Genomic DNA, 27,557 nt, shown 5'->3' on the forward strand with positions numbered 1-27,557 from the left:
AGTGAAAACCAAGTTCTTACAATGGCCCATAGGACCCTATACCTGTGGTTCTCAAACTTTAGTGTGCATCAGAATCACCTGGAAGCCTTGTTAAACCATAGATTCCTGGGCCCCACCAGGAATTGGCAGGTCTGGGGTAGGACAATGGAATTTGCCTAACCAGTTTCCAGGTGATGCTGATCCTGCTGGTCCTACTTGGAGAACCACTGCCCTACATGATTTGCACCCCCACCCCCACCCCCCCAGCCCCTATCATCAGCTTCTACTACTCTCCCCTCACTCTGTCTAATAACACTGGTTCCTTTGCTATAAGGGGAATAGTAACATGTCAGGTGTGCTCCCCACTCAGTGATGCCTCTGTTTCCAAAAATATTTTCATTTAGCTCCCATAACTCAGTGCTGGGCATCATGCCTATCAGACCTGATCTGAATTTTCATAATACTCCTCTTGGATACTGACCACCCATCCTTTGGTACATGTTTGCCATCCCAAATTTCTTCTAGGTGGGTTGGGGCAAAACTTATGCTGCCCCACTGGTGAAGGAATTCTGATTCCTTCTGTTGTTCTGTATTCTGATTGTGGTGGTTACATGAATCTACAAGTGTGATAAAATTGTATAGAACTAAATACACATACACACACACAAATGAGTGCATGTAAAACTGGTGAAATTGAAATAAGATTGGTGGATTGTACCAAGGTCAGTTTCTTGCTTTTGATATTGTACTGTAGTTATATAAGATATCACCATGGGGCAAACTGGGTAAAGGTACAAAGGCCCTCCACATACATTTTTTGCAACTTCCTATGAATCTATAATTATTAAAAAATAAAATTTATTTTTTTTAAATATGTCACTCCAAGAGACATCCTGTGAGCCCTGACAGAGCAGGCTGTCCTTCTGATACTTCTAACTCCACACCCTATAAGACTTTCTCCAGGGCAGGGATTCTGCAGCCCATACATTGTATCATAGTAAACCCTGAATATGAATGCTAGGCCTTCTCTTCCCTTTGCTACACACTCCTAAAGCTGTGTAGCAGCTGCTTCAGCTGCTTCAAAAAGCGTGATGTCCATTTTAACCTGATTTCACTTTGAACAAAAATGTGGAGTGTGTGTGAGTTTATAAGCCTGATTTTCTCTATCTCCCACAACACCTTGAAAATGGCTTAACCTGAACAGTGCTTTATACTACCTATAGTATTATATCCTATAGCAAGAGTCCAAGGGACCCAGGTTTGACTTGTGGTTGAGCAACTAACTGGCTATGTAGCTCTGAGCAAGCTATTTAGCCTCATGAGAGAAAATAATAGCTCCAAAGAGCTATTTTAAAGATTAATTGGTCACTTCTGGTTCTGGAATAATGGAGTAAACACACTTCTCGCTATTACTCCCACTAAATACAGCTAAAAATCTTGGACATTAAAAAAAAAAAGGTAAGACGACTCTGAAAGATGGAGAGAAGGCAGCCTGACTAGATGACAGCAGGATCTGAAGTAGTGAGTGCCAACAGAGAGCAACTGGGGGAACCTGGACTTCCACTCCTACCTGGCAGTAAAGAAGTAGTACCCCCTTCCCCTGCCACTGAAGTGCAGTATCTGAAGAGGCTCGCAAAAACATATGATATAATAATATCCAGAATCTCATAACATAATACCCAAAATATTCAAGATATAATGAAAATAATCACTCATCATATCAAGAACAAGAAAAATCACAACTTGAATGAGCAAAGAAAATCAGTCTCAACAATGAGATGGCACAGATGTTGGAATTATCTGATAAGGATTTTAAAGGAGCAACCACAAAAATGCTTCAAAGAACAATTACAAACATGCCTGAAACAAATGAATAAATAAAAAGTGTTAGCAAAAAATAGAATCTCTGCAAAGAAATAGAAGATATAGAAAAGAACCAATGGCACTTCTAGAAAAAACTATAGTAACTTAAATGAAAACTCACTGCGTGGGCTCAATAGCAGAATGTAGACAACAGAGAAAAAAAATAGTAAACCTGAAGATAGAACAATAGAAATTATCCAATCTGAACAACAGAAAGAAAACAGACTGAACTACGAACAACTATAAGTCAACAAATTGGACAACCTAGAAGAAATAGATAAATTCTTAGAAATATACAACCTGCCAAGACTGAATCGGGAAGAAATAGAAAATTTGAAGAGACGAGTTACTAGTAAGGAAATTGAATCGGTAATAAAAAAAAAAAACACCCAACAAAGAGAAACCTAGGACCAGATGGCTTCACTGGTGAATCTTACCAAACATTTAAAGAAGAATTACCACCAATTTTTCTCAAACTCTTTAAAAAAATCAAAGACAAGGGAACACTCCAGAACTCATTTGATGAGGCCAGCATTACCCTGATACCAAAGCCAGATAAGGACACTACAAGAAAAGAAAACTACAGGCCAATATCCCTGATGAATACACATGGGAAAATTCTCAATAAAATACTAGCAAACTGAATTCAGCAGCACACTAAAGGGAACATTTCCCATGATCAAATGGGATTTATCCTTAAAATACAAAGCTGGTTCAACATAAGCAAATCAATAAAGGTGACACATCACATTAATAGAATGAAAGAAAAAAGTGATCTCAAAAGAAGATGCAGAAAAAACATCTGACAAAATTCAGCACTTATTCATGATTAAAAAAAACACTCAATGGGGTACAGAAGAAATGCACCTCAACATAATAAAGGCCATATATGACAAGCCTAGAGCTAACATCAGACTCAATGGTGAATGGTTGAAAGCTTTTCCTCTAAGATCAGGAACAAGACAAGGGTGCCCACTCTCACCACTTCTATTCAACAGAGTACTGGAAATCCCAGCCAGAGCAATCAGTCAAGGGGAAAAAAAGGCATCAGAATTGACAAGGAAGAAGGAAGAAGGAAAATTATCTCTATTTGCAGATGACATGATTTTATATATAGAAAATCCTAAAAATTCCATCCAAAAACTGTTAGAGCTAATCAATGAATTATGTAAAGTTGCAGGATAAAAAAATTAACATGCAAAAATCAATAGCATCTCTATACACTAAAAACACATTGTCTAAAAAAGAAATAAAGAAAACAATCCCATTTACAATAATGTCAAAAACTATAAAATATTTAGGAATAAATTTAACCAAGAAGGTGAAAGATCTCTACACTGAAAACTACACGACATCAATGAAAGAAACTGAGGAAAACACAAAGAAATGGAAAGATATCCTGTGTTCATGGATTGGAAGAATCAATACTGTTAAAATGTCGACACTACCCAAAGCCATCTATAGATTCAAAACAATCCTTATCAAGATTCCAACAGTATTTTTTTACAAAAGTAGAAAAAACAATCTTCAAATTCATATGGAATCACAAGGGATCCAGAATAGCCAAAGCAATCCTGATAAAGAAGAAGAAAGTGGGAAACATCACATTTCCTGATTTCAAACTGTATTATAAAGCTACAGTAATCAAAACAGAATGGTACTGGCATAAATACAGACACATAGACCAATGGAACAGTATCGAGAGCCCAGAAATAAACCCATGCATACACAGTCAAATAATATTTGACAAGGGAGCCAAGAACACTCAGTGGAGAAAAGACAGTCTCTTCAGTGAATGGTGCTGGGAAAACTGGATATTCACATGTAAAAGAATGAAAACAGACCCCTGACTTACACAACTCACAAAAATTAACTCAAAATGGATTAAAGAGTTAAATGTAAGACCTGAAACCATGAAACTTCTAGAAGAAAACATAGGAAAAAAGCTCCTTAACATGCATCTTGGCAATGATATTTTGGATATGACATCTAAAGCACAAAGTGACAAAATCAAAAATAAATTAAAAATTTAGTTTGACCACATCAAACTAAAGTTTCTGCACAGCAAAAAAGAAAGAAATCATCAAAATAAAAAGGTAACCTATGGAATAGGAGAATACACTTGCAAATCATATGTTAAATAAGAGGTTAATATTCAAAATAAATGAAGAACTCATACAGCCCAATAGCAAAAAAAAAAAAAAAAAGTCTGGTTATAAGTGGGCAGATTAACTGAATAGGTATTTTTACAAAGAAGACATACAAATGGCCAACAGGTACATGAAAAGGTGCTCAACATCACTAATCATCAAGGAGATGCAAACCTAAACCACAATGAGATATCATCTCACACCCATTATAATGGCTTATCAAAAAGACAAGGGATAACAAATGTTGGTGAGGACACGGAGAAAAGGGAACCTTTGTGCACTGCTGGGATTGCAAACTGGTGCAGCCACTTACAGTATGGAAATTCCTCAAAAAATTAAAAATATAACTATCATATGATCCAGCAATTCCACTTCTAGGTATCTATCTGAAAGAAACAAAAACTGTGTTAAAGAGATACCTGCACCTCCATATCCACTGCAGACTTATTTATAATAACTGAACCATGGAAACAACCTAAATGTCCATCAAAAGATGAATGGATAAAAAAATGTAATATATGTATATATAAATACACCACACACACACACACACACACACACACACACACACACACACACACACAATGGAGTACTATTCAGTCATAAAAAAGAAGAAAATCCTGACATTTGCAACAACACGGACAGCCCTTGAAGGCATTATGCTAAGTGAAGTAAGTCAGACAAAGGCAAATATTCTATGATCTCACTTACATGTGAAATCTAAAAAAACAAAACCCAAACTCATAGAAAAAGTGAGATTTGTGGTTACCCTCCAGAGGTGGGGGTGGGTTGGGAGAAGTGGATGAAGGTGGTCAAAAGGTACAAACTTCCACTTATAAGATATATAAGTACTGAGGATGTAATGTACAACATGATGACTACTGCCGTATAGTTTGTTTATTTTGTTTTGTTTTGTTTTCAGTACGGGGGCCTCTCACTGTTGTGGCCTCTCCCGTCGCGGAGCACGGGCTCCGGACGCGCAGGCTCAGCGGCCATGGCTCACAGGCCCAGCCGCTCCGCGGCATGTGGGATCTTCCCGGACCGGGGCACAAATCTGTGTCCCCTGCATCGGCAGGTGGACTCTCAACCACTGCGCCACCAGGGAAGCCCACTGCTGTATAGTATATTTGAAAATTGCTAAGAGTAAATCCTAAAACTTCTCGTCACAAGCAAAAAAACTTATTTTTCTTTCTTTCTCTCTTATTTGTACCTATATGGGATGATGGATGTTAACTAAACTTATTGTGGTAATCATTTCACAATATATGTACATGTAATTCAAGTCATTATACTCTATACCTTAAACTTAAACAGTACTATATGTCAATTATATCTCAATAAAACTGAAGGAAAATAGATTGAAAAAAAATGAACAGTGCTTCAGCAACAAAGAAATCCACACTGAGAAACAGCAATAATCAGGAAATTCCCTGGTGGTCCAGTAGTTAGGACTCAGAGCTTTCACTGCTGTGGCCCAGGTTCAATCCCTAGTTGGGGAACTAAGATCCCACAAGCCATGCAGTGTGGCCCCCAAAAAATAGCATAATCAAAATCCTGAACACCAAAGACAAAGGAAAGATCTTGCTATCAGTGAGAAAAATGACATTTCCCAAAGGAAAACACCAATTTAAATGACACAGGATCTCTCATCAGAAACCATGGTGGCCAAAAGGAAGTAGCACAAGTTTTCAAGGACTGAAAGAACTGGAAACACAGAATCTGATATTAAATGAAAAGACCCTTCAGGAATTCAAGGGGAAATCAAGACATTCTCATATGAAGGAAAACTAAGAGTATTTGTTGCCAGTAGACCAATTCTAAAAGCATGGCTAAAGGAAGTTCTTTAAACAGAAAGGAAATGATAAAAGAAGGACTCTTAGGAACACTAGGAAGTAAGCAAGAACAAGGGAAAGAGTGAAAATATGGGTACATACAATATACTTTCCTTCTCCTCGAGTTTTCTAAATCATGTTTGAGAGTTGAAGCAAAAATTGTAACACTATATGATATGGTTCTCAATGTATGTAGGTGAAATACTTAAGATAATTATAGCAGGGGAGCGTAAATTTAAAGGAAAGCAAGGTTTCTACTATTCACTCAAACCGGTAAAATGTCAATACCAGTTGATTACACTCAAAAACATTATAGATAAATCAAAATGGAATTCTTGAAAAGATTTAAGTAACCCAAAGGAACGCAGAAGAAAGAAAACAGAATGAACAGAGGGAACAAACAGAAAACAAAAAAATAAAATGACTAACTTATGCCCTAACATATCAATAACTGCATTAGGTATATATGGTCAAAATATACCAATTAAAAGATATTGGCAGCTTGAGAACGAAAAATGGAGCTGGAGGAATCAGGCTCCCTGACTTCAGACTATACTACAAAGCTACAGTAATCAAGACACTATGGTACTGGCACAAAAACAGAAATATAGATCAATGGAACAGGATAGAACGCCCAGAGATAAACCCACACACATATGGTCACCTTATCTTTGATAAAGGAGGCAGAAATGTACAGTGGAGAAAGGACAGCCTCTTCAATAAGTGGTGCTGGGAAAACTGGACAGGTACATGTAAAAGTATGAGGTTAGAACACTCCCTAACACCATACACAAAAATAAGCTCAAAATGGATTAAAGACCTAAATGTAAGGCCAGAAACTATCAAACTCTTAGAGGAAAACATAGGCAGAACACTCTATGACATAAATCACAGCAAGATCCTTTTTGACCCACCTCCTAGAGAAATGGAAATAAAAACAAATATAAACAAATGGGACCTAATGAAACTTCAAAGCTTTTGCACAGCAAAGGAAACCATAAACAAGACCAAAAGAAACCCTCAGAATGGGAGAAAATAATTGCAAATGAAGCAACTGACAAAGGATTAATCTCCAAAACTTACAAGCAGCTCATGCAGCTCAATAACAAAAAAACAAACAACCCAATCCAAAAATGGGCAGAAAACCTAAATAGACATTTCTCCAAAGAAGATATACAGACTGCCAACAAACACATGAAAGAATGCTCAACATCGTTAATCATTAGAGAAATGCAAATCAAAACTACAATGAGATATCATCTCACACCAGTCAGAATGGCCGTCATCAAAAAATCTAGAAACAATAAATGCTGGAGAGGGTTTGGAGAAAAGGGAACACTCTTGCACTGCTGGTTGGAATGTGAATTGGTTCAGCCACTATGGAGAACAGTATGCAGGTTCCTTAAAAAACTACAAATAGAACTACCATATGACCCAGCAATCCCACTACTGGGCATATACCCTGAGAAAACCAAAATTCAAAAAGAGTCATGTACCAAAATGTTCATTGCAGCTCTATTTACAATAGCCCGGAGATGGAAACAACCTAAGTGCCCATCATCGGATGAATGGATAAAGAAGATGTGGCACATATATACAATGGAATATTACTCAGCCATAAAAAGAAACGAAATTGAGCTATTTATAATGAGGTGGATAGACCTAGAGTCTGTCATACAGAGTAAAGTAAGTCATAAAGAAAAAGACAAATATCGTATGCTAACACATATATATGGAATTTAAGAGAAAAAAATGTCATGAAGAACCTAGGGGTAAGGCAGGAATAAAGACACAGACCTACTAGAGAACGGACTTGAGGTTATGGGGAGGGGGAAGGGTGAGCTGTGACAAAGTGAGAGAGTGGCATGGACATATATACACTACCAAACGTAAAATAGATAGCTAGTGGGAAGCAGCCGCATAGCACAGGGAGATCAACTCGGTGCTTTGTGACCACCTAGAGGGGTGGGATAGGGAGGGTGGGAGGGAGGGAGACACAAGAGGGAAGAGATATGGGAACGTATGTATATGTATAACTGATTCACTTTGTTATAAAGCAGAAACTAACACACCAGTGTAAAGCAATTATACTCCAATAAAGATGTAAAAAAAAAAAGATTGGCAGAGTGGACAAAAATAATTCTGAACTATATGCTGCCTACAAGAAACTCACTTCATATATAATGACATCAGTTGAAAGTAAAGGGATAGAAAAAGATACCAGGCAACCTTTAATCAAAAGAAAGCAGGAGTGGCTATATTAATGGCTATATTAATATCCTATAAAGTGGACTTCCACGCAAAGAAAATTACCAGAGACAGAGAAGGACATTACATAATAATTAAAGGGTCAATCCACCAAGACACATTAATCCCCAATGCATCTGCATTCAAACAACAAAGCTGCAAGATGTGAGGCAAATGATAAAACTGAAAGGAAGAATTAAAAATTGACAATTTTAGCTGGACACTTCAACACCTCCTTCTCAACAACGAACTGAACAACTATACAGAAAATCAGCAAAGAGAGAATTCAGCAACACCATCAACCAACAGGAGTAAATCAACATTTACAGAAAACTCCTCCCAACATCAGCAGGATATACATTCTTTTCAAGTGACCATGGAACATGTACTAAGACAGACCATATCCTGGGCCATAAAACAAACACCAGTAAATCTAAAGGAACTGAAATTGTATAGAGTATATTCTCTGACCGCTATGGAAACAAACCAGAAATCAATAACAGAATGATAACAGGAAAATCTGCAAACACTTGGAAAGTAAACAACATACTTCTATATAATTCATAGGTCAAATGTGAAGTCTCTAAGCAAATTAAAAATTATATTGAACTACATGAAAAAGAAAACATATCAAAATTTGTGGGACACAGCTAAATCAGTACTAAGAAGGAAACCGATAGCACTAAATGCTTATATTAGAATACAAGAAAAGTCTCAAATCAGTAAACTAAGCTCCCACCTCAAGACATTAAGAGGAGCAAAATGAACCCAAAGCAAGCAGAAGGAAGGTAATAATAAAGTGCAGAAATCAGTGAAATTGAAAACAGAAAGACAATAGGGAAATTCAATGAAACAAAAAGCTTCCTCTTTGAAAAGATCAATAAAACTGACAAATCTCTAGCAAGTCTGACAAAGAAAAAAAGAGAGAAGAGACAAATTTTCAACATCAGGAATGAAATGAGATGTCACCACAGAGCCAGCCTGCAGCCATCAAAAGGATAATAAGGGAATACTATGAAAAATTCTACACACTTAAATTTGACAACTTAGAAGAAATAGATCAATTCCTTAGAAAGCAGAAACTACCACAACATATCCAATACAAAATACATAATTTAAATAGTCCTATAACTATTAAATGAACTGAATTCATAATTTTAAAACTCAAAAAAAGGTTAAAGATAATTAAGCAAAGTGTTTAGCATAGTGACTAGCAGACTAGCTAGTGCTCAATAAACAAGGGCCACTACCATTTTATTTAAATCATCACAACCACTCTTGGGGAAATTGAGGCTTCACAGAGATGAAATCCTTTGCTAAAAAGTAACAGAGTCAGAATTTGAACCCAGATCTGAAGCCAGTGCCATTTCCTCTAGAGTTTAGAGTCCACACCACAGCCACCACCTAGGGGATATGCCAACCAATACTTCCTTTATAGATAGGAAAACTGTAGAGATTTTGCCAAAGCCCCAGACATCAATAAATGCTTGCCAACTAACTTCCTCCACCAGTGTACAGCAATGTTTCTCAAAAGTTAGGGTACATCAGAATCTACCTGCTTGTTAAAATATAGATTGCCAGGTCCCAACCCAAGAATTTGCATTTTTAACAAATTCCCGGTTAATGAACCACATTTTGAGAACAACAGTGTACAGTAATGATATGTTAGCCCACCCATCCCCCAATATCAGAAGCTGTCACACTCTACAGAAAGGGAAGGAACTGAGACAGAATAATGCTCTAAATCAGTGGCTCTGAGAGTAGCCTCCGCTCACATACTGAATCAGAAACCCTGCAAGTGGAGCCTACCTATCTCATCTTTTAAGAGGTCTTCCAAGTAATTCTGATACACCCTAAAGTTTGAGAACCACTGCTCTACAAATCAAAATGCTCTTCAAAATCCAGTCCTTTACAATAGAGGAATGGAGCTATACCATTTTTTTCCCACTTTTGAGAACCTGGGCTCTGGAGCCAGATAATTCTAAGTTCAAATCCAGACTCAGAAAGTAACTTAACCTCCATGAGATCCAGATTCTCATCAGCAAAATGGAATAGTCACCTTCCTTGCTATAACCTTACCAGGAAGTAACATGGCATTACTAATCCCCAACTGGACTTTAAGAAATCTGGCCTATGGAAGTCATCAGAGATGTGAACAGATTTATATCATCTATAGGCATTTGTGGGCTTAACTATTGTGAACAACCGTGAAAAGTCCACGATATTTAGTAATTTTCAATTATGCTAAAGTACAGACTTAACTAGAGCACTATGAGCCTGGTGTGTGTCTGTGTGTGTGTGTGTGTGCGCGCGCACGTGCGCACGCACGCAATGCACTGAGTAAGCAAGAACAGCCACCCACCAAGGACCTGATTCTCAGCTGGCTTCCTTATTCTCTGGCAGCCCATAGAGAAAAGCATGATAAGAGATAAAAGCTTGGTCACTTTCACAGGAAAAACAATTAAGGCAGTTAACTTATGTCAGGGTGTGCACAGAAACACAGGACTCACCACAGAAATGTGATTAAGGAGGGGCCTGGCCCATAAATCCATTTCCATATTTGTAAATTTGGAATTCTTAAAGGCCTCAGTGGTGTTCCTTGTAAGTGTCAAGTCTCTACTATGCAAAGATGTTCACCGCAATGTTTTCTTTTGTTTCAACAAGCACCCAAATAAAAATGCAAAACATTTCCAGAACCCCCAAAGTTTCCCTCACATCATAGTATTATTTATAATATAAAAAAGTAGAAATAACCTAAGTATCCAACCTCAGAGGAAATGACCAAGTAACTGATGATACAGATATATGATGGGATATCAGAAATCAGATCAATATTTAATGACCTTAACTTTATAATGTTAAGTAGGAATAAAAATCACGTTACAAAATGGTACTTATAATACAATCCCATGTTGTAAAATATATGTTTATATTCTAAGTCAAATAATGGGAGTTAATGCAACAGAAAAATTAAACAGTAGATTGTCCTGGATAGTAGGCTCACGGATGATTTTTATTTCCTTCTTTATTCTTTTTCTGTATGTTCTACAATGAGCATGTCTCACTTACATAGTCAGGGAAATTTTTTTATTATTATTTAAAAAAGAAATACCTAACTTTCAGGCTTGGATGTGGATTAGATGAGATAAATGTATGCCAAGTCTCTGTCATGGGGCCTGGAACACAGTAAGTACTCAGGAAGCATTCATTCCTGTTTCCTGTTCCCAGACTGCAGAGTTAGGGTCTCTGTATTGTGGTAGGAGTTCACTTTCCAGGTTTAAACCTACACAATCCAAAGCAAGGGCCACAGGCAATAGCTTTCTTCAAGACAACTCATTCATTTGTTCATTCAAAAATGTACTCAGGGGGCTTCCCTGGTGGCGCAGTGGTTGAGAGTCCGTCTGCCGATGCAGGGGACACGGGTTCGTGCCCCGGTCCGGGAAGATCCTACATGCTGCGGAGAGGCTAGGCCCGTGAGCCATGGCTGCTGAGCCTGCGCGTCCGGAGCCTGTGCTCCGCAACAGGAGAGGCCACAACAGTGAGAGGCCCGCGTACCGCAAAAAAAAAAAAAAAAAAAAAAAAAAAATGTACTCAGAATCTATTATACGTTTAGCATTGAACTAGGTTCTGAGGATACCAAACATGAAAAGCTGACATCTCTGCCCTCAGGCAGCTCTTGCTAATGAGTGACACAGACGTATTTATAACTATGATATGATGAAATAATCACTTTCAATAAGGATGTACACAAAGTGCCATGGGAACATGACACACAGTAATACTCAACAAAGATCAGCTGAATATGAATTTGGACGTGCTGCACAGGGCAGTCCCTGCTAAGAGCAGAATTTTAGCAGCACCAACACCTTCAGTTTGGTCTTGGGTGTGATAGCAGGAACAGCTCCTTTGGAGGGGACTAATGATAACTGAAAATTCTAGAATCTAACAACATGCAACAGGAGGAGGACGCCATACACTGTTTTGTTGTACTCTAATGTACAAATCCCTCTCATGGTTTTCTTTCCAGAGCTGGGATATAAGTCTCAATAATGGGATAATATTACAGGTTTATTCCACACACTAACCTCTCTGGAATCCTGGGTGACAGGTGCTTATGTGCACACATGTTTAGCTGGAGGGAATTCATTAGTGGTTTTACTCCTACTGTTTTACCCAACATCTCCTCTGCTTAATTCAATTTAGCTGGATGGGTCTTCAGATAAATACTGTAGAAATAAAATACTATTGCATTTCTGTCTCCATTTACTGAGTGCATGCAAAATGCTTTAAGTAAACAGGAAGGATGTATTAGATATACTTCATGGGTGAAAACAGAGGCTCAGAGAGGCAAAGCAACTTGCCCAAGGTCACTCTGATAATAAGTTGCAAAACCACAACTCAAATCCATGTTTGTTGGACTCAAATATCTCAAAAATGCAGTACCGTCTCCCCCAAAACCAGCATCTGAGGCAAAACAAAATTGCCAGAATACAAAAATGATACATTCTTTGTGGCTGGAAAGAAAATATTTTTCTAAGGGAAAAAAAACAAAGAAACAGAAGAAGGGTACAAAGAAGAAATACATATGGGAAAAGAAAAAAGAGGAGAAACCAGAGGCCAATGTCAGCTAGGCCCTAGTCTGCAAGGAAGGACGTAAGAATCTGGGTCTGGGAGATGGGTTGGTGTTAACTGTCTGCAAGAGAGGGGAAATAAGTTTCTGAGCAGGAACCTGAACCAGAGTTGAGAAAGGAGCAAGTGAGCACCTGGTCTCTACACCCTGTCCAGCGTGCCCTGCCCTCCTTACCTGCCATGAAACCAGTCCTGGCACATGTCACACTCGATCATGAAGCGGGTGACATCGTAAGGCAGGCGACAGAGGCAATACACCGGTACCGAGGCCATCTTCGCCTGGCCTTGGAGCGTTCTGCGGTGGGCCAGGTTCTCAGCGTCAAAGGGAGCGGGAGGCGGCAGCACGCGTTCTCTCTGGACGAAGGCTGGGCACAAACAACACTTTTTACAGAGTGAATCAGGTCCCTCAGCTCACAAATGGGCAGTTACCGCTGCCGGGATGCAACACAGCTGGTGCGGCTGTAGGGGGCAATCGGAGAAAGTCCACCGGCCGCCAGAATTTCTTTAACAAATAAAGAACGGCGCTCTGCCGTCGAGGCTTTTTTTCCCTCCTTACCTCCTTCAGCCCCCAGGGTCAGTGATAACTTCTTTCCGGGTTTCAGGGAAAGATCTGATGCCTTTTCAGGAAGGTTCTTTAATCCCTCACTGCACCCTCTCCTTGTTAGCAACCTTGTTTCCCAGGGCTCTCAATATTTATTATGACACAAAGCATAGCCTAGAGGATGAGGCTGGGGGTACCTCAGAAAAAGCCACTTCTCTCACCCCCAAAATAGACGCAACTAGAGAGAGATGAGGGATCCTTGTAAGTCCTCAGATTACTCGACAATTACCTCGATGTCTTCAGCAACGAGGCAGACAAGACTAGGCGCCCAACTCAAATCACAGTTCTGGGGTTCTGTTGTGAGAGTTTAAATGATCTGCTCCTTCACTCTCAAAATCATTCCATCCCCGACCAATCGGGAGTCTCATCACCCCAACAACTGAAATAAATCTCAACCTCAAAACTGATCAGCTCACCCTCTACTTCAAAGACGACAGGGTTCTTATTGCACCCCCAAAACTCGAAAGGATCGCTTCAAAATCCCTGAAACTGACTAGAATTTCCTCACACTCCTGCAACCAAGCCAGGATTTTCCTCCCACAGCTCTTAAACTGGCAGGTATCTCCTCACAGCCCCCTCAAACTGACCAAGACTCCCCTGTCCCCCAAAACTGACAGGGATCTCGTCACAGATCCCAAGAGTGACAGGAATATCCTTGCAGCCCCCGAAACTTACGAGAATCTCTTCACGCCTCCCAAACTGACAGGAACCTCCTCACGCCCCAAACCTGACAAGAACGTATTCAGTCCGGAACCCTACAGGGACCTCCTCATCTGCAAAGCCGCAGGGATTCCTCACGCCCGCTGAGCTCAGTTCCACCGAAGCGCCGGCGGCCGGGCTCGCTCCGGAGCTGCTCAGCGCCTCGCTCAGCGAAGGTTCGGCCAGCAGTTCCGGCCCCACAGGCGACGCGCACCGAATTCTGGGATCGTCACGGCAACGCAGCGAACCTCTCTCGCCTTACACTCGAGCCACCCGCTGGGTCGCGCGGCCCTGGTCGCGCGGCCCTGGCCGCCCTGCGGTTGCTTCAGGGCAATTTTCTCCACAGCTCTGCCCCAGGCCCGGCTGTTAGGGCCTACTGGAGCCCGCGGCTCGGGCCTAGTCCGGCGGCCGCCTGACGAACAGGCAAGCGGCGGCGTCGCTGGGCTGGCAGGAGATCGCCGCGAGCAAACCAACGAGGAAGGAGATGAACCGGCGGCCCGGTTGGAGAAAAACAGCCCGAAAAATCGCCGGGAGAAGCCCGGTGGCGGTGATAGGCAATTCAGAGTAGTCAATAAAGTTTATTCAAAACAACGAGGAAGTTGAGGCGGAGAGGGGAGGAGAAATACGGGGTAAACAGCTACCATGTTGAGAGTGGCGGTGCCGCCGCGGGTAGGCGACCCGACCGCCATCTTATGAAGGCCGGACACGCGAGGTAACCGCGGCACAGGCGGGGAAGGGCGGGCCCCGGCTCCCGCGTGACGCCATCGGGGGCGGAGCGTCACCTTGAGAAAGGGGGCGGGGCTCGGCCACCTTTGGACCCGCTCGACTCCCCAGGTACCCAATCGACGCTGAGAACCCGGAACCGAAAGGCGGGGAGGCCGCCATCTTAGGCGAGGCAGGCGCTTGGCTCCATTTTGAGTGGGGCCAGAGCCTTCCCCGCCTTCGCCTTTCCCCTACTCCGGGCGAGCAGGGAGTTAAGCACCCGCCCCCCACCAACATCAGTGACACACTGTAACTCATTCTCTCCCCTCCTCCCCAGACACACACACCCTCCCCTAACACACCCTACACACACACACACACACACACACACACACACACACACACACACACACCCACCCTCCCCTCCTCCCCGCCAGCTTTATCCTCTTACGAGAGGAGGTGAACTCTTTGACTGTGCTCCGCAAACTTAATAGGTGGCGGCGGGGGGCGGGCCTTTGGCCCGCTTGGAGGCGGGGCTAGTACTCACAGGTTCCCGTTCATTGAGCACCTTCAGCTGGCCAGCCTCTTTCCTACGGTCTCCGGGTCGTTTACTCTTCACCCTGCAAGGGAAGCTCTGTTATTATCCCAGCGAGAGGAAACGCGCTTAGGGAAGCCAAATGGCTTAAGTTTCAGAGCCGGGAAGTTGTTGAACCTTGCACCCTCTACTATCCCCCCACCCCCGCGTCCTTCCCTGGGTCCCTTGATCGTAATTCCTCCGTAAATCCTCTGTCCCCAGCTCCCTCTGAAATCTCTCTTCTTTGACCCCACCCCAGTTCAGTTTAGTTCAGTTCAAATACAGTTCAAGGATTTCCATGCACCTGTCCCACGATTTTCTGACTACAGCCTGAGGGTGGGGTGGGAGAAGAGGTTGAATGAGTGGAACTCCACACACATGCTTCAAGGTGGCGCTGGTTTTCTCAGACATTCTAGAATATTCTCTAGGAATACTCTTACTATTTCATTTTCTTAGGGTCCAACTGCTTTAGAAAAGGAAATGTGTGTGTGCACACCAGTTTCCTAAGTGATGGTGGGTTAGGCCCTGGGGATACAATGATGAAAAAGAGGAACTCTGCGGTGGGAGATTGCCAGCCAGTGCAGGAGACAAACTTGCAGGTAAACAGTTGGAATACAGCATCTAGTAAGCACACAGATACCTCTTGCAAAGTTCAGAATGAGGCTAAGAAAGTGCCTCAGAAGCTGCTTGCTGCTGTCAAGGAAGATTTCAGAGAGACTTGGAGGGTATATAAAAGTTCACTAAATTAACAAGAACGTTGTATATAAAGTGTAAGGCCAACTGGCCCGAGGCAGGGGAACGCAATCAGATTCACAGGTTGCATCAGACCGAAACTCTCCGGACCACCCAGCTCCAGAAACTGACCTGGAGACTTTCCGGACCACCCAGTTCCAGGAACTGACCTGGGGACTTTCCACCCGGCCCAGCCTTCCCGCCTTTCGAGGGGCGGGACTAACGGTCCCAAGACTGATGCAACCAGCACCAGATAATGCCACGATACCCGAAGAGACCACCAAATAAGGAATACCCTGCGCCCTCCCAGATTCACCACACCCCTTTCCCTTCTTCCCCTATAAAATCTTGCCCAACCCTCGCCCGGGTGCGACTTCTCTGGCCCCTTTCTCTCGGACCAGTGAACCTCGCCCGGGAGCGCTCCCTAATAAAGCTCACTTGAAGCTTTCCTGTTTCCCGGTGCCGAAACCTGGGAGGGGTACCCAGCCCCACAAATTACTGCGGGGCCACCCCTCCCGACCGGGGACCTCTGCTCACCCACCCGATCCGGCAGAAGCAGGGTAAGTCCCTCCTTCGTTCCCCTCGACCCCCGGGGTCCCTACCCATCGGACTCCCTGTCCTTAACCGCGGCCGCGTCAGGGACTCCTCCGTCTTCCCTCCGAGCCTCGGGCGATTGTGGAGACGTCCCAACCGTCTGACTGCTCTCCGATCCGCCGTGACCAGAGATTGAGACCAGAGACATCTCTCTCTTTCTCTGTTCACCCGGGGACAAACCGGAGGTCATGGGGACCTCAGAATCCAAACCAGATCCTAAGACGCCCCTGGGGTGTCTCCTGGCCAACTTTACAAAACTCGGCTTTTCTCAAGATCTCCGCCGCAGTCGGCTCATATTTTATTCCACCGAGGCCTGGCCACTGTACCCTCTAGACAATCAATCTAAATGGCCTCCTGAAGGGACTTTCGATTTCAACATCCTCTGCGATTTAGATAACTACTGCCACAGGACGGGTAAATGGTCCGAGGTTCCCTAAGTCCAGGCCTTCTGGTATTTACGCTCCCGCCCTTCCCTCTGCATCGATTGTTCCACTTCCCAGATCCTTGCCAAACAGACATCTCCTACATCCAAGCCCCTAATTTCCTTTGACGATGACCCCCCCTCCACTAGCCGACCCACCCGAATCTCTCGCCTCTCCCCTCTCCAGAGCTCCTCTCCAACCTCCACCCTACCCTGAGGCGGTCCCTCCTCCTCCCGAACCCGCTCTGGCCCCTCCAACCGTTCCCCCACCTCCCTCGACGGTTTCTCCTCCCACGCCCCTTGCTTCGCCAATTAGTGCACATACACGCTCTCACGACTCCCAAGATTCAAATCTTCTCTGCCCTCTGAGGGAGGTAGCAGGAGCGGAAGGATTAGTTAGAGTTCATGTTCCCTTTTCTCTCCAAGATCTCTCTCAAATAGAAAAGCGATTAGGCTCCTTTTCTGCCGACTCTTCCCGCTACATCAAAGAATTTCGCTACCTCTCTCAAGCTTACGATCTAACCTGGCACGATATCTTTGTGATCCTATCTTCTACTCTGACCCCTGACGAGAGGGAAAGAATTCAAACTGCTGCCCGAAACCATGCAGATCAGGTTCACCTTACCGACAACTCCATGCCTGTCGGAGCGACTGCCGTACCCGGCACCGATCCAGGCTGGACTTATCAGGATGGCCAAGATGGCCGTCGTAAACGCGACCTCATGATCCAATGCCTTCTGGGTGGCATGCGGGCTGCCGCTCATAAGGTAGTCAATTTTGAAAAACTAAAAGAGATAACCCAAGAACCTAATGAAAATCCAGCTATCTTTCTCAATCGCCTTACAGAGGCCTTAACTCTACACCCGGCTGGATCCCGACACCCCGGCAGGGGCAGCGGTCCTAGCCACCCATTTTATCACCCAATCAGCCCCGGACATCCAAAAGAAATTAAAACGGGCAGAAGATGGCCCTCAAACCCCTATTCGAGATCTGGTAAAAATAGCCTTTAAAGTCTGTAATGGTCGTGAGGATTTAGCAGAATCCAGCCGACAGGCTCGGATGCACCAGAAGGTGGCCCTCCAAACCCAAGCTCTTGTAGCCGCCCTAAGGCCGGCCATCTCCCATGGACCACAGCATCCACGGGGTCCGCAAAGGGCAACCCCGCCGGGGGCCTGCTTCAAATGCGGAAAAGAAGGCCACTGGGCTCGCCAATGTCCCAATCCCCGACCTCCTTCTAAGCCCTGGCCCAGCTGCGGGCTAACGGGCCACTGGAAGAGTGACTGCCCTACAACTGGCCCTCCCTCAGCGTTTCCACACAGGGGGCAGGCCGACCCAACGGCATTACCACTCGAACTGCTGGGATTGGCTGATGACTGACGGCGCCTGGACTCGAAGACCCCCATCACCCTCGCCGAGCCCAGGGTAACACTACAGGTAGCGGGTAAGTCCATCTCATTTCTGGTGGACACGGGGGCTACCTATTCGGTCCTGCCTACCTATTCCGGGCCAGTTTCTCCTTCCCAGATCTCGGTCATGGGTATTGATGGCAAACCATCCTTCCCACTCCAGACCGGTCCACTCCCATGTCATATCGAAGGACTCCCTTTTACTCATTCCTTCTTAGTCATACCATCCTGCCCAGCTCCCTTGCTAGGCCGAGATGTCCTTTTCCACTTAGGGGCCTCCCTCCAGCTGGTTAGACTTGACCCTAAGGTCCCCTCCTCCCAACTCCTGCTTCCTCTTCTCGGCCTGTCTCTAGAACCCTCCCCCTCCTATCCCCCTCTTCCAATCACACCGAACCCAATCAATCCCCAAGTCTGGGATACTTCTAAGCCCATAATAGCAACACACCATTCCCCCGTCCTCATCCGCCTAAAGGACCCCTCCAAATTTCCATCAAGGCCCCAATTTCCCATCTCTGAGACTCACCTTAGGGGCCTACAACCTATTATCACCAGACTCCTAAACCAGGGACTCCTTATCCCCACTGACTCTCCCTGCAACACCCCCATCCTGCCTGTCCGCAAGGCCTCTGGGGATTATCGCCTGGTCCAGGACCTCCGACTAATCAATGAGGCCATAATTCCCCTCCACCCAGTAGTACCAAACCCATACACCTTGCTCTCCCATATCCCCCCATCCACAACCCACTTTACGGTTCTGGATCTCAAAGATGCCTTTTTCGCTATCCCCCTACATCCCAACTCCTATTTCCTCTTCGCCTTTACCTGGACGGATCCGGATACTCATACTTCCAGTCAGCTCACCTGGACAGTTCTTCCCAAGGGCTTCCGCGACAGTCCTCACCTCTTCGGTCAGGCGCTGGCACGGGACCTCACTTCCTGCTCCCTTACCCCCAGCACACTCCTTCAATATGCAGATGACCTCCTCCTTTGTAGCCCATCTCTCAGCCTCTCAAGACAACATACTGCAGATCTCCTCAATTACCTTGGCTCTCGCGGTTATCGGGTCTCCCCAGCCAAGGCTCAGTTATCTGTATCTTCTGTAACCTACCTGGGGCTCCACCTTACCCCTACCACAAAAGGTCTAACAGCCAATCGCACCCGGATTATCTGTGAACTCCAGCCTCCGGAAACAGCAGAACAAATTCTCTCCTTTTTGGGCCTTCTAGGATTTTTCCGACACTGGATCCCTAACTTTGCTCTTCTTGCTAAACCCCTATATTTGGCTGCTAAAGAAACCCCCCCAAGTACCCCTTACCTCTCCCCCCCGGAACTTACCTTTTCCCCCTTTAAGAGTCCCCATATTTCTTGATTTAGAAAAAAAGAACCTCACAATTTGCTACGGAAGCCGCCCAAACTTAACTAACGATGCACCCCCTTGCAATTCATCCCTCCCTGTAACTACGCCAATGGGGGCCCCACCAGGCTTGTTCTTTTGGTGTAATGGCTCCCTTACAAAAGAGGTCAACTCTTCCTCCCCCTTCCCATGTATCCCCGTCACCCTTGTTCCACAACTCACATTATATGGCCAAGCCGAATTTCTCTCACTTACCACACAACTCTCTAGCCGACAGAAAAGGGCCATCTTTCTCCCTATGGTCGCAGGCATTTCCATCGCCTCCTCTCTCGTCGCTGCGGGCATCGGGCGGGGGAGAGCTCTAACACATAGTGTTTCAACATCCCGCGACTTAGAACATAAACTCCAGCCAGCCATTGAAGCCTCCGCCGCCTCCATCTCCTCTCTTCAGCGCCAAATCACCTCCATAGCCCAAGTCGCTCTCCAGAACCGACGAGCCCTGGATCTCCTGACGGCCGAAAAAGGAGGTACCTGCCTCTTCCTACAGGAGGAATGCTGCTATTACATCAATGAAACAGGACTCGTCGAAGACAACGTAAACGCCCTCCATCGCTTAAGAGAAGAACTCCAACGCAAACACCAACAGTCCACCTCCCCAATTCCCGATTGGTGGTGATCCACCCTCTATACCTGGCTAACACCAATCTTAGGCCCCTTAATTCTCATCTGTATCTTGCTCATGTTTGCTCCCTGTTTTCTTAGGTTCCTTCGCAGGCGCATGGAGGAAGTCTCTCGGGTGGTCACAAGCCAAATGCTCCTCGGTCCTTACACCTTGCTTCCTACAGAACCCCCCACTGGTCTCCCCTAAGCCTCGGACCTCTGGCCGCCCGACTCCCCTTTCGACGCCCCCATTCAGCATGAAGTAGCCAGAGATCAGAACGCCGCCCCATTACACCAAAGATGTCAGGATGTAAGGCCAACTGGCCCGAGGCAGGGGAACGCAATCAGATTCACAGGTTGCATCAGACCGAAACTCTCCGGACCACCCAGCTCCAGAAACTGACCTGGAGACTTTTCGGACCACCCAGTTCCAGGAACTGACCTGGGGACTTTCCACCCGGCCCAGCCTTCCCGCCTTTCGAGGGGCGGGACTAACAGTCCCAAGACTGATGCAACTGGTCCCAAGACTGATGCAACTGGCACCAGATATTGCCACGATACCCGAAGAAACCACCAAATACGGAATACCCTGCGCCCTCCCAGATTCACCACACCCCTTTCCCTTCTTCACCTATAAAATCTTGCCCAACCCTCGCCCGGGTGCGACTTCTCTGGCCCCTTTCTCTCGGACCAGTGAACCTCGCCCGGGAGCGCTCCCTAATAAAGCTCACTTGAAGCTTTCCTCTGTTTCGCGGTGCCGTTTGTTAAGATCCAACCTTACATAAAGGATTATCATGTACAGATGCATGGATGGACATGGGAAAACATTTACAAAAAGAAGTTGAATGTTAGATTTTATCCTGTAAGCAATAAGAAACCATTGTAGGTTTTTGAGCAAAAGCAACAGAGTCACATTTGTGGCTTAGCCAGAGGACAATCCAGGTTTAGCGGGACCTGAAACTTGTACAGTTTGTGAGGTAGGATTTCATTAAGAAAAGAATATAGACTTGTGAATACAAAATTATGTTCAAAGGTAGACAGAGTATTTCTAGAAGTCATTCCTACACCTGGGTAATAACTATAAATAGAAGCGGTAAAAACATAAATGTCCCCACTAAACCCAAACTAAATGTATCCCGCAAATCAACTTCCACTTAGATGGATCTCAAAAATGTCTGAGGCAGCTCCAGCACCACCTAATACAAGGAAAATGTGACCAGGAAAACTCTCAGTGGGAAGGGACAGCAATTTTAACCAATTGTGGTTTAAATATATTTTGCAAACTTTATAAAACAATCGACCATGTGACCATACGGTAAGTGACAAACCCTGCAGCTTAAGCTTTCTTAGCTAAACAAAAAGGCAGGAGGGTGTTCGCTTCAGCAGCACATATATTAACATTGAAATGACAGAAGATTAGCATGGCCCCTGTACAAGTTTGACATGCAAATTTATGAAGCATTCCATAATAAATGAGAGAAAAAGGGGAGAGGCAGAGAGGAGGAGGCAGTCGCAGTAGTCATGAAAATAAGATGAGGCCTGAATCAGAATAGTTGCAGCAGGGGTAAAAAATGATCAGATAAGTGGGATATTTTGGAGGTTGAATAGGCTGGGCTAGGAGACTAATTGAAAATAGTGGGTGAATGAGTGAAAGGAGTGTGAGTTCGTTTCTAGGTTGGGTGTCATTTCTGGATGATGGTGCCATTGACTGAGCCAGGGTACACAGAAGAAAAAGCAGTTTTCGTGGGGAAGAAGAGACTAAGTTCAGTGTGGAGTATGTTGAGTTAAGGTGTATGTGGAACATTAATTCACTCACCCAACAATTCTTTGTTGAGCATCTACTATGCACTAGGCACTACAGTGAGGATGTAGCAGTAACCCAGAGGCACTAGGTGTGAGGATGTAGCAGTAACCCAGATAAGGTCCTGGCCTTCATGGTGCTAATATTCTTCATGGGGATCAGTCAATAATCAAAACAAATACAATTTCATTCATATATTTATTGAGCACCTACTATATACAAGGTACTGTTCTAGGCACTGGGGATTCAGACAAGGTCCCTGCCCCCCTGTGATTCACATTCCAGAGAGGGAGACAGACAATAAAGTGAGTCAAATAAGATAATTTCAAACTGCAGTGAGTGCTATGATGAAAATAAAACAAGTTATGAGACAGAGAAAGGTTTAAATAGATGGTAGTCTATTTCAGACAGTCAAGGAAGGCCTCTTAGAGAAGCTGGCATATGAGTGGAAGACCTGAATAACAGGAAGAGCTGGCCAGAGACAGGGTAGGAGGAATAAAAGTACAAAGTCCCTAATTTGGTGGTGGGGGCCAGTTCAGGGCACTCTCTCAGTAATACCTCCTGAGCATTTATTTATGATGGACTGGGTGGGGTATGGGTGGGGTTTTGGGGTGGCATCTCCAGACATGAGTAAGAGACCCTGTGTATACCCTTAAGGAGTATACAATCTAATGAGGGAAGCAAGGTTCAATGAACAATAACAGGCTGAAAAAGATCAAACCCTAAGTGCTACCTAGAGGTATGAACAACATGTGTAGGAACAAAAAGATAGCCACAATTAGTTCAAACATATTCAGTGAGTGTGTCAGGAAAGGCTTCACAGGAGGTGGCATTTGACCCAGGTACAGTGGTACCCACCCCTAAAAGCTCTCCCCCAGTGATATTGGGTAGTAGAGTTGGGGGGTAAAGGATAACGGGGAAGGCAAAGCTGTCAGGGGGTTGAATCCGAGGCAGTTAGATTTGCTGACAAAGGAACTCACACTGCCATGGATGGGAGGCAGCCAGCTGTTGCCCTAGAAATATGTGCTCTAGTTGTGTCTCACATCAGTGCATGATCTGAACTGACCGCCATAGTACAAGGCTGCCCTGGAAACTGTCTTCCTCTACCCCACCTTCACTTAACAGCTGTAAACATTTACTTTTAATTACATAGGCAATAGTATATGCATTTCCGTTGTAAATAAATATCCAAACAGGCTGAAGATGCCCCGACCACCACTCAATCCCTGCTTACTTTCCTAGAGGGAACCTCAGCGAGCTCTTTTCCAATTCATCTCTCTGCATATAAGTACATATAACTGTTGAGAGGAAAAATGATGAGGGCCAAAGTGGACTATAAAATACATGAAGAAAGATGGCGAAAAATGGGAAAACATTACATGAGGAAGAACAGACTTGCTCCAAAACGGACTTGAAAGTACAAAGACAGTGAAAACAAAGGACAAAATAATGACAAATAACATTATCTGAGAAGTTACTGTGCGCTAAGCACTGTTCTAACCTCTTTACATGCATTAACTCACTCAATCCTTACAGCAACCCCATGAGGTAGGTACTAGTACTATCCCCATTTTATGGATGAGGAAGCTGAGTGTAGAGACTTTAAACCACCTGCTCGAGGCCACATAGCTAGTATGTATGCAAGCTGGGGTTCCTGGCAATACAGGGCCATACTCCAGGCTTTTCACCACTCCTTGTGTGAATCTAACAGCAACTGGTAGCTCTAAGATCCATGTCATAGGGAAAGGTGATCGACAGTTCTTTGCATAATTTGAATCACAGAAGCAAAATATGGTTTACACTCACTTGGAATAAAAACTAGCAGGATGGTCCCCCAGGTACCAAACTAGGTAGCTGAGAACACCAACCCACTCCTCCAGGGCCAGCTTTAGGGGTGTGCCACCTGTATAGAGCTCTGCTCCCAGAAAGGATTTCAGGCTTGATTTAATGCTGTCCTGTCATTGTCTTGACATTCTTAATAATTTTATCTTTGAACCTGTGTCTTGTAAGTATAGTCCAGTGTGACAGTGGAGCATACACATGAGTAGAAGAGATACACTGGGTGGCAGTGAGCAGAGCCTGTGGGCACGGCAGGTGATGTGCATGCTGAGCAGTTGGCCAGGCCGCCTGGCATATACAAGCACATCTGGGGCAGTCTGGGGCCCCATGGGGCCCGGAGCGGGGGGCGTTGGGGGACATTGGGCCAGTGACAATGGTGGCAGGAGTAGCATAAGCAGTAGCAGGGGTGGCAGTAGCCATAGCCCTGAGAGAAAGGACAGCCTCTGCATGGGGGCAGTGATGGGACCTGTGGTGAGAGGGAATCTTGCCCTTCTGTCAACAGAGCCTGTCCCTGCAGCATGTGCACAAATATTAACTCTGGCCTGAGCACTGGGACAGGAACTTCTGGCACTCAGGCAGTAAACTTTGTCAGTAAATTATTACAAAATAAAAAAGTACTCACAGACATTGAAGTAAAGTACATCACGGGAGGTTATTAGAATTCTTTGAGGGGTTTTACAGCAGTCCCCAAGCTTTTTGGCACCAGGGACTGCTTTCGTGGAAAACAATTTTTCCACGGAGGGGGGCGGGGGGGGGCGGGAATGGCTCAGGTGGTAATGCGAGTGATGAGGAGCGGCAGATGAAGCTTCACTCTCGTCTGCAGCTCATCTCCTGCTGTGCGGCTCTGTGGTTGGGGACCCCTGGTTTAGAAAAACTCATTTTGAAAACTAGTGCAAAATTGCAAAGCAAATATCCACAGACTAGGAAATGGAAATTAAATTTAAAGATCATCAAAGTAGACACAGATGAAGGCTTTGGATGAACCAATTATTAATGAGGAAGACAATTTAAAAGTGTTTTCCTTAAATTGAAGATATAGTGGTAGAATGCATAAAAAGGTGTTTTGAATTATAAATAAATAATGAAGCCATTTTCATTCCTTGTATGACCTTGTCTTAGTCTGTTCAGGCTGCTATAACAAAATTGCCATAGACTGGGTGGCCAATGAACAGATTTATTTCTTAAGGTTCTGGAGGCTGGGAGGTTCAAAATCAAGGTGCTGGCACATTCAGTGTCTGGTGAGAGCCCACTTTCTGGTTCATAGATGGTGATCTTCTTGCTGTGTGGGAGAAAGGGTGAAGAAGCTCTTTGGGGCTCTTTTATAAGGGCACTAATCTCATTGATAAGAGCCCCACTCTCAAGACCTAATCACCTACCAAAGGCCCCACCATCACGTTGTGGGGGTTAGTACCATCACGTTGTGGGGGTTAGGATTTCAACATGACTTTGGGGGACGGGGACACAAGCATTCAGTCTATAGCATACCTCCACAAGTTACAGGAAATGTCAGAGGAAACGTTAAATGCCATTGTATAAATTTATATTTAAAATTAGATTCAGACTTAGACAAAACTGATCTGTATGTAGAGTTAAATCTTTTTTAGAAACATTGTTCTACAAGAATCATGAGATCTAGATGTATGAAAATTTGTATTTTGAAATAATTTATCAGGAATCTATCCCAATGTTGTCACAGCCTACAACAAACAGTGCCAGTAACAGTTGCATCAGTAGAAAGCTCCTTCTCAAAATGAAAAGTTATCAAACATTTGCAATCTTGACTGATGTTACCTTCAATCATACTGGTTCAAAACGAGGTTGCCAAAAATATAGATTTGATGATTAAATAATTGAATTTGAAGAAAAGTGAGCCAGAAAAATCTTATGATCAATCGAGGTATCATATTAATAACGTTATTATTTATTTTACTGAATAAATTATGATAAAAATATTGTTCTGCAATTCGTAAGTTTATGTTGTTATTCATGTATCACTATTATCCCTATTATGATTTTTTCCTGTTCTTTTTTTTGCGGTACGTGGGCCTCTCACCGTTGTGGCCTCTCCCGTTGCGGAGCACAGGCTCCGGACGCGCAGGCCCAGCGGCCATGGCTCACGGGCGCAGCCGCTCCGCGGCATGTGGGATCTTCCTGGACCGGGGCACGAACCCGTGTCCCCTGCATCGGCAGGTGGACTCTCAACCACTGCGCCACCAGGGAAGCCCCCTATTATGTTTTATAAGTAACAAAATATTTATAAAGAAAAAACCTTTTATTTTAGTGCCTTTAACTGCATTTCCCACCTCTCCCCTGGTTTTTGAACAGGGAACCCTCCATTTTCATTTTGCACTGGGCCCTACAAATTATGTAGCAGGCTCCCACTCCTGCTGGATGGTAATCGTGAGATGATTTGAAGGGATTGTAGCCACTCAAACAGCCTTACTGCTCTAAACAAACTCCTTTCCACTGGGAGTAGGGGATGAGGGTGGGTAGAGATAAGATGTCAACACAGAAAAATGGAGGTTAGTGTGGATATCTATCATTTTCACGTGAACAGGATGATACTGTCCAATATCATTTGGCCAATTACTTTCTTCACTTGGCAACATCTTGGAGATCTTTCTGCAAGGAAATCAACCTTGTTCTTTTTTAAATTCCTGTTCAGGGAATTCCATAATTTGGATGGGTCTTGATTTATTTCTCCACTCCCCTGATGGATATTTAAAGTGGCTTTAGGGCTTCCCTGGTGGCGCAGTGGTTGCGAGTCCGCCTGCCGATGTAAGGGACGCGGGTTCGTGCCCCAGTCCAGGAAGATCCCACATGCCGCGGAGCGGCTAGGCCCATGAGCCATGGCCGCTGAGCCTGCACGTTCGGAGGCTGTGCTCCGCAACGGGAGAGGCCACAACAGTGAGAGGCCCACGTACCGCAAAAAAAAATAATAAATAAAAAAAAATAAAGTGGTTTTATTTTTCAGTAATACAGAGCTTCAGTGAACATACCAGTAGGGGCCTCCTTGTGTACAGGCATGTTTCTGTAGGGGGACACTCACAAGTGAGTTGCTGGGCCACTTTCAATCTTAATTGCATACTGCCAAATTGCCTTTCAAAAGCATTGTGCCAGTTTTCACTCCCATCAGCAGTGTATTTTCACATTTCCTAAGACTCTGACCTTTAAACTCTTTGCCAATCTGATGGAGAAAAAAAATGGTAACTCGTGTTTGTTTTTAACTCTGCATTTTCCCTCACTAGTGCAGTTGAATGTCTTTTTATATGATGTGTATTGGCCCATCCTCTGTGAACTTTTTGTAACCTTTGCCTAGTTTTTCTTACAGGTTTATTTATTTTCTCCATATTAAGTTGTAGGAGTCATTTATATTTCTGGATATTAACCCTTTGTCTATTATATATATTGCTGATATTTTCCCACAGTATGTAACATGTTTATGGTTTGTGTTAGCATACAGGAGTTATCATA

General features: G+C 44.2%; 1 protein-coding gene and 1 non-coding gene across 7 annotated transcripts in view; one reads left to right on the forward strand and one right to left on the reverse strand.

Moving 5' to 3' along the window:
• PHF8 (PHD finger protein 8) overlaps nucleotides 1-20,351 on the reverse strand; it is a 108,172-nt gene extending 87,821 nt beyond the window's left edge. Inside the window, exons 1-3 of one of the 6 annotated variants that reach the window (XM_027096817.1) lie at nucleotides 20,039-20,351; nucleotides 15,250-15,322; nucleotides 12,876-13,065 (exon numbers count right to left, since the gene is read on the reverse strand). In XM_027096817.1, the coding sequence (XP_026952618.1) occupies nucleotides 12,876-12,973 (98 nt within the window). In that variant the 5' untranslated portion in view covers nucleotides 12,974-13,065; nucleotides 15,250-15,322; nucleotides 20,039-20,351. Of the gene's footprint in view, nucleotides 1-12,875; nucleotides 13,066-13,976; nucleotides 14,907-15,249; nucleotides 15,401-20,038 lie in introns of those variants that run through there. The other 5 variants (XM_027096818.1, XM_027096816.1, XM_027096819.1 and 2 more) reach the window with 5 other exon arrangements.
• A 1,462-nt stretch (nucleotides 20,352-21,813) lies between these two features.
• On the forward strand, nucleotides 21,814-21,916 carry LOC113614949 (U6 spliceosomal RNA). The gene has a single exon (XR_003430790.1). It is a non-coding gene; the product is annotated as a U6 spliceosomal RNA (small nuclear RNA).
• The last annotated feature ends 5,641 nt before the right edge of the window (nucleotides 21,917-27,557 follow it).

The sequence above is a fragment of the Aethalodelphis obliquidens genome, unplaced genomic scaffold (genome assembly GCF_003676395.1).
Source record: "Aethalodelphis obliquidens isolate GAN/ISIS:26980383/991018 unplaced genomic scaffold, ASM367639v1 scaffold108, whole genome shotgun sequence".
Taxonomy (NCBI): domain Eukaryota; kingdom Metazoa; phylum Chordata; class Mammalia; order Artiodactyla; family Delphinidae; genus Aethalodelphis; species Aethalodelphis obliquidens.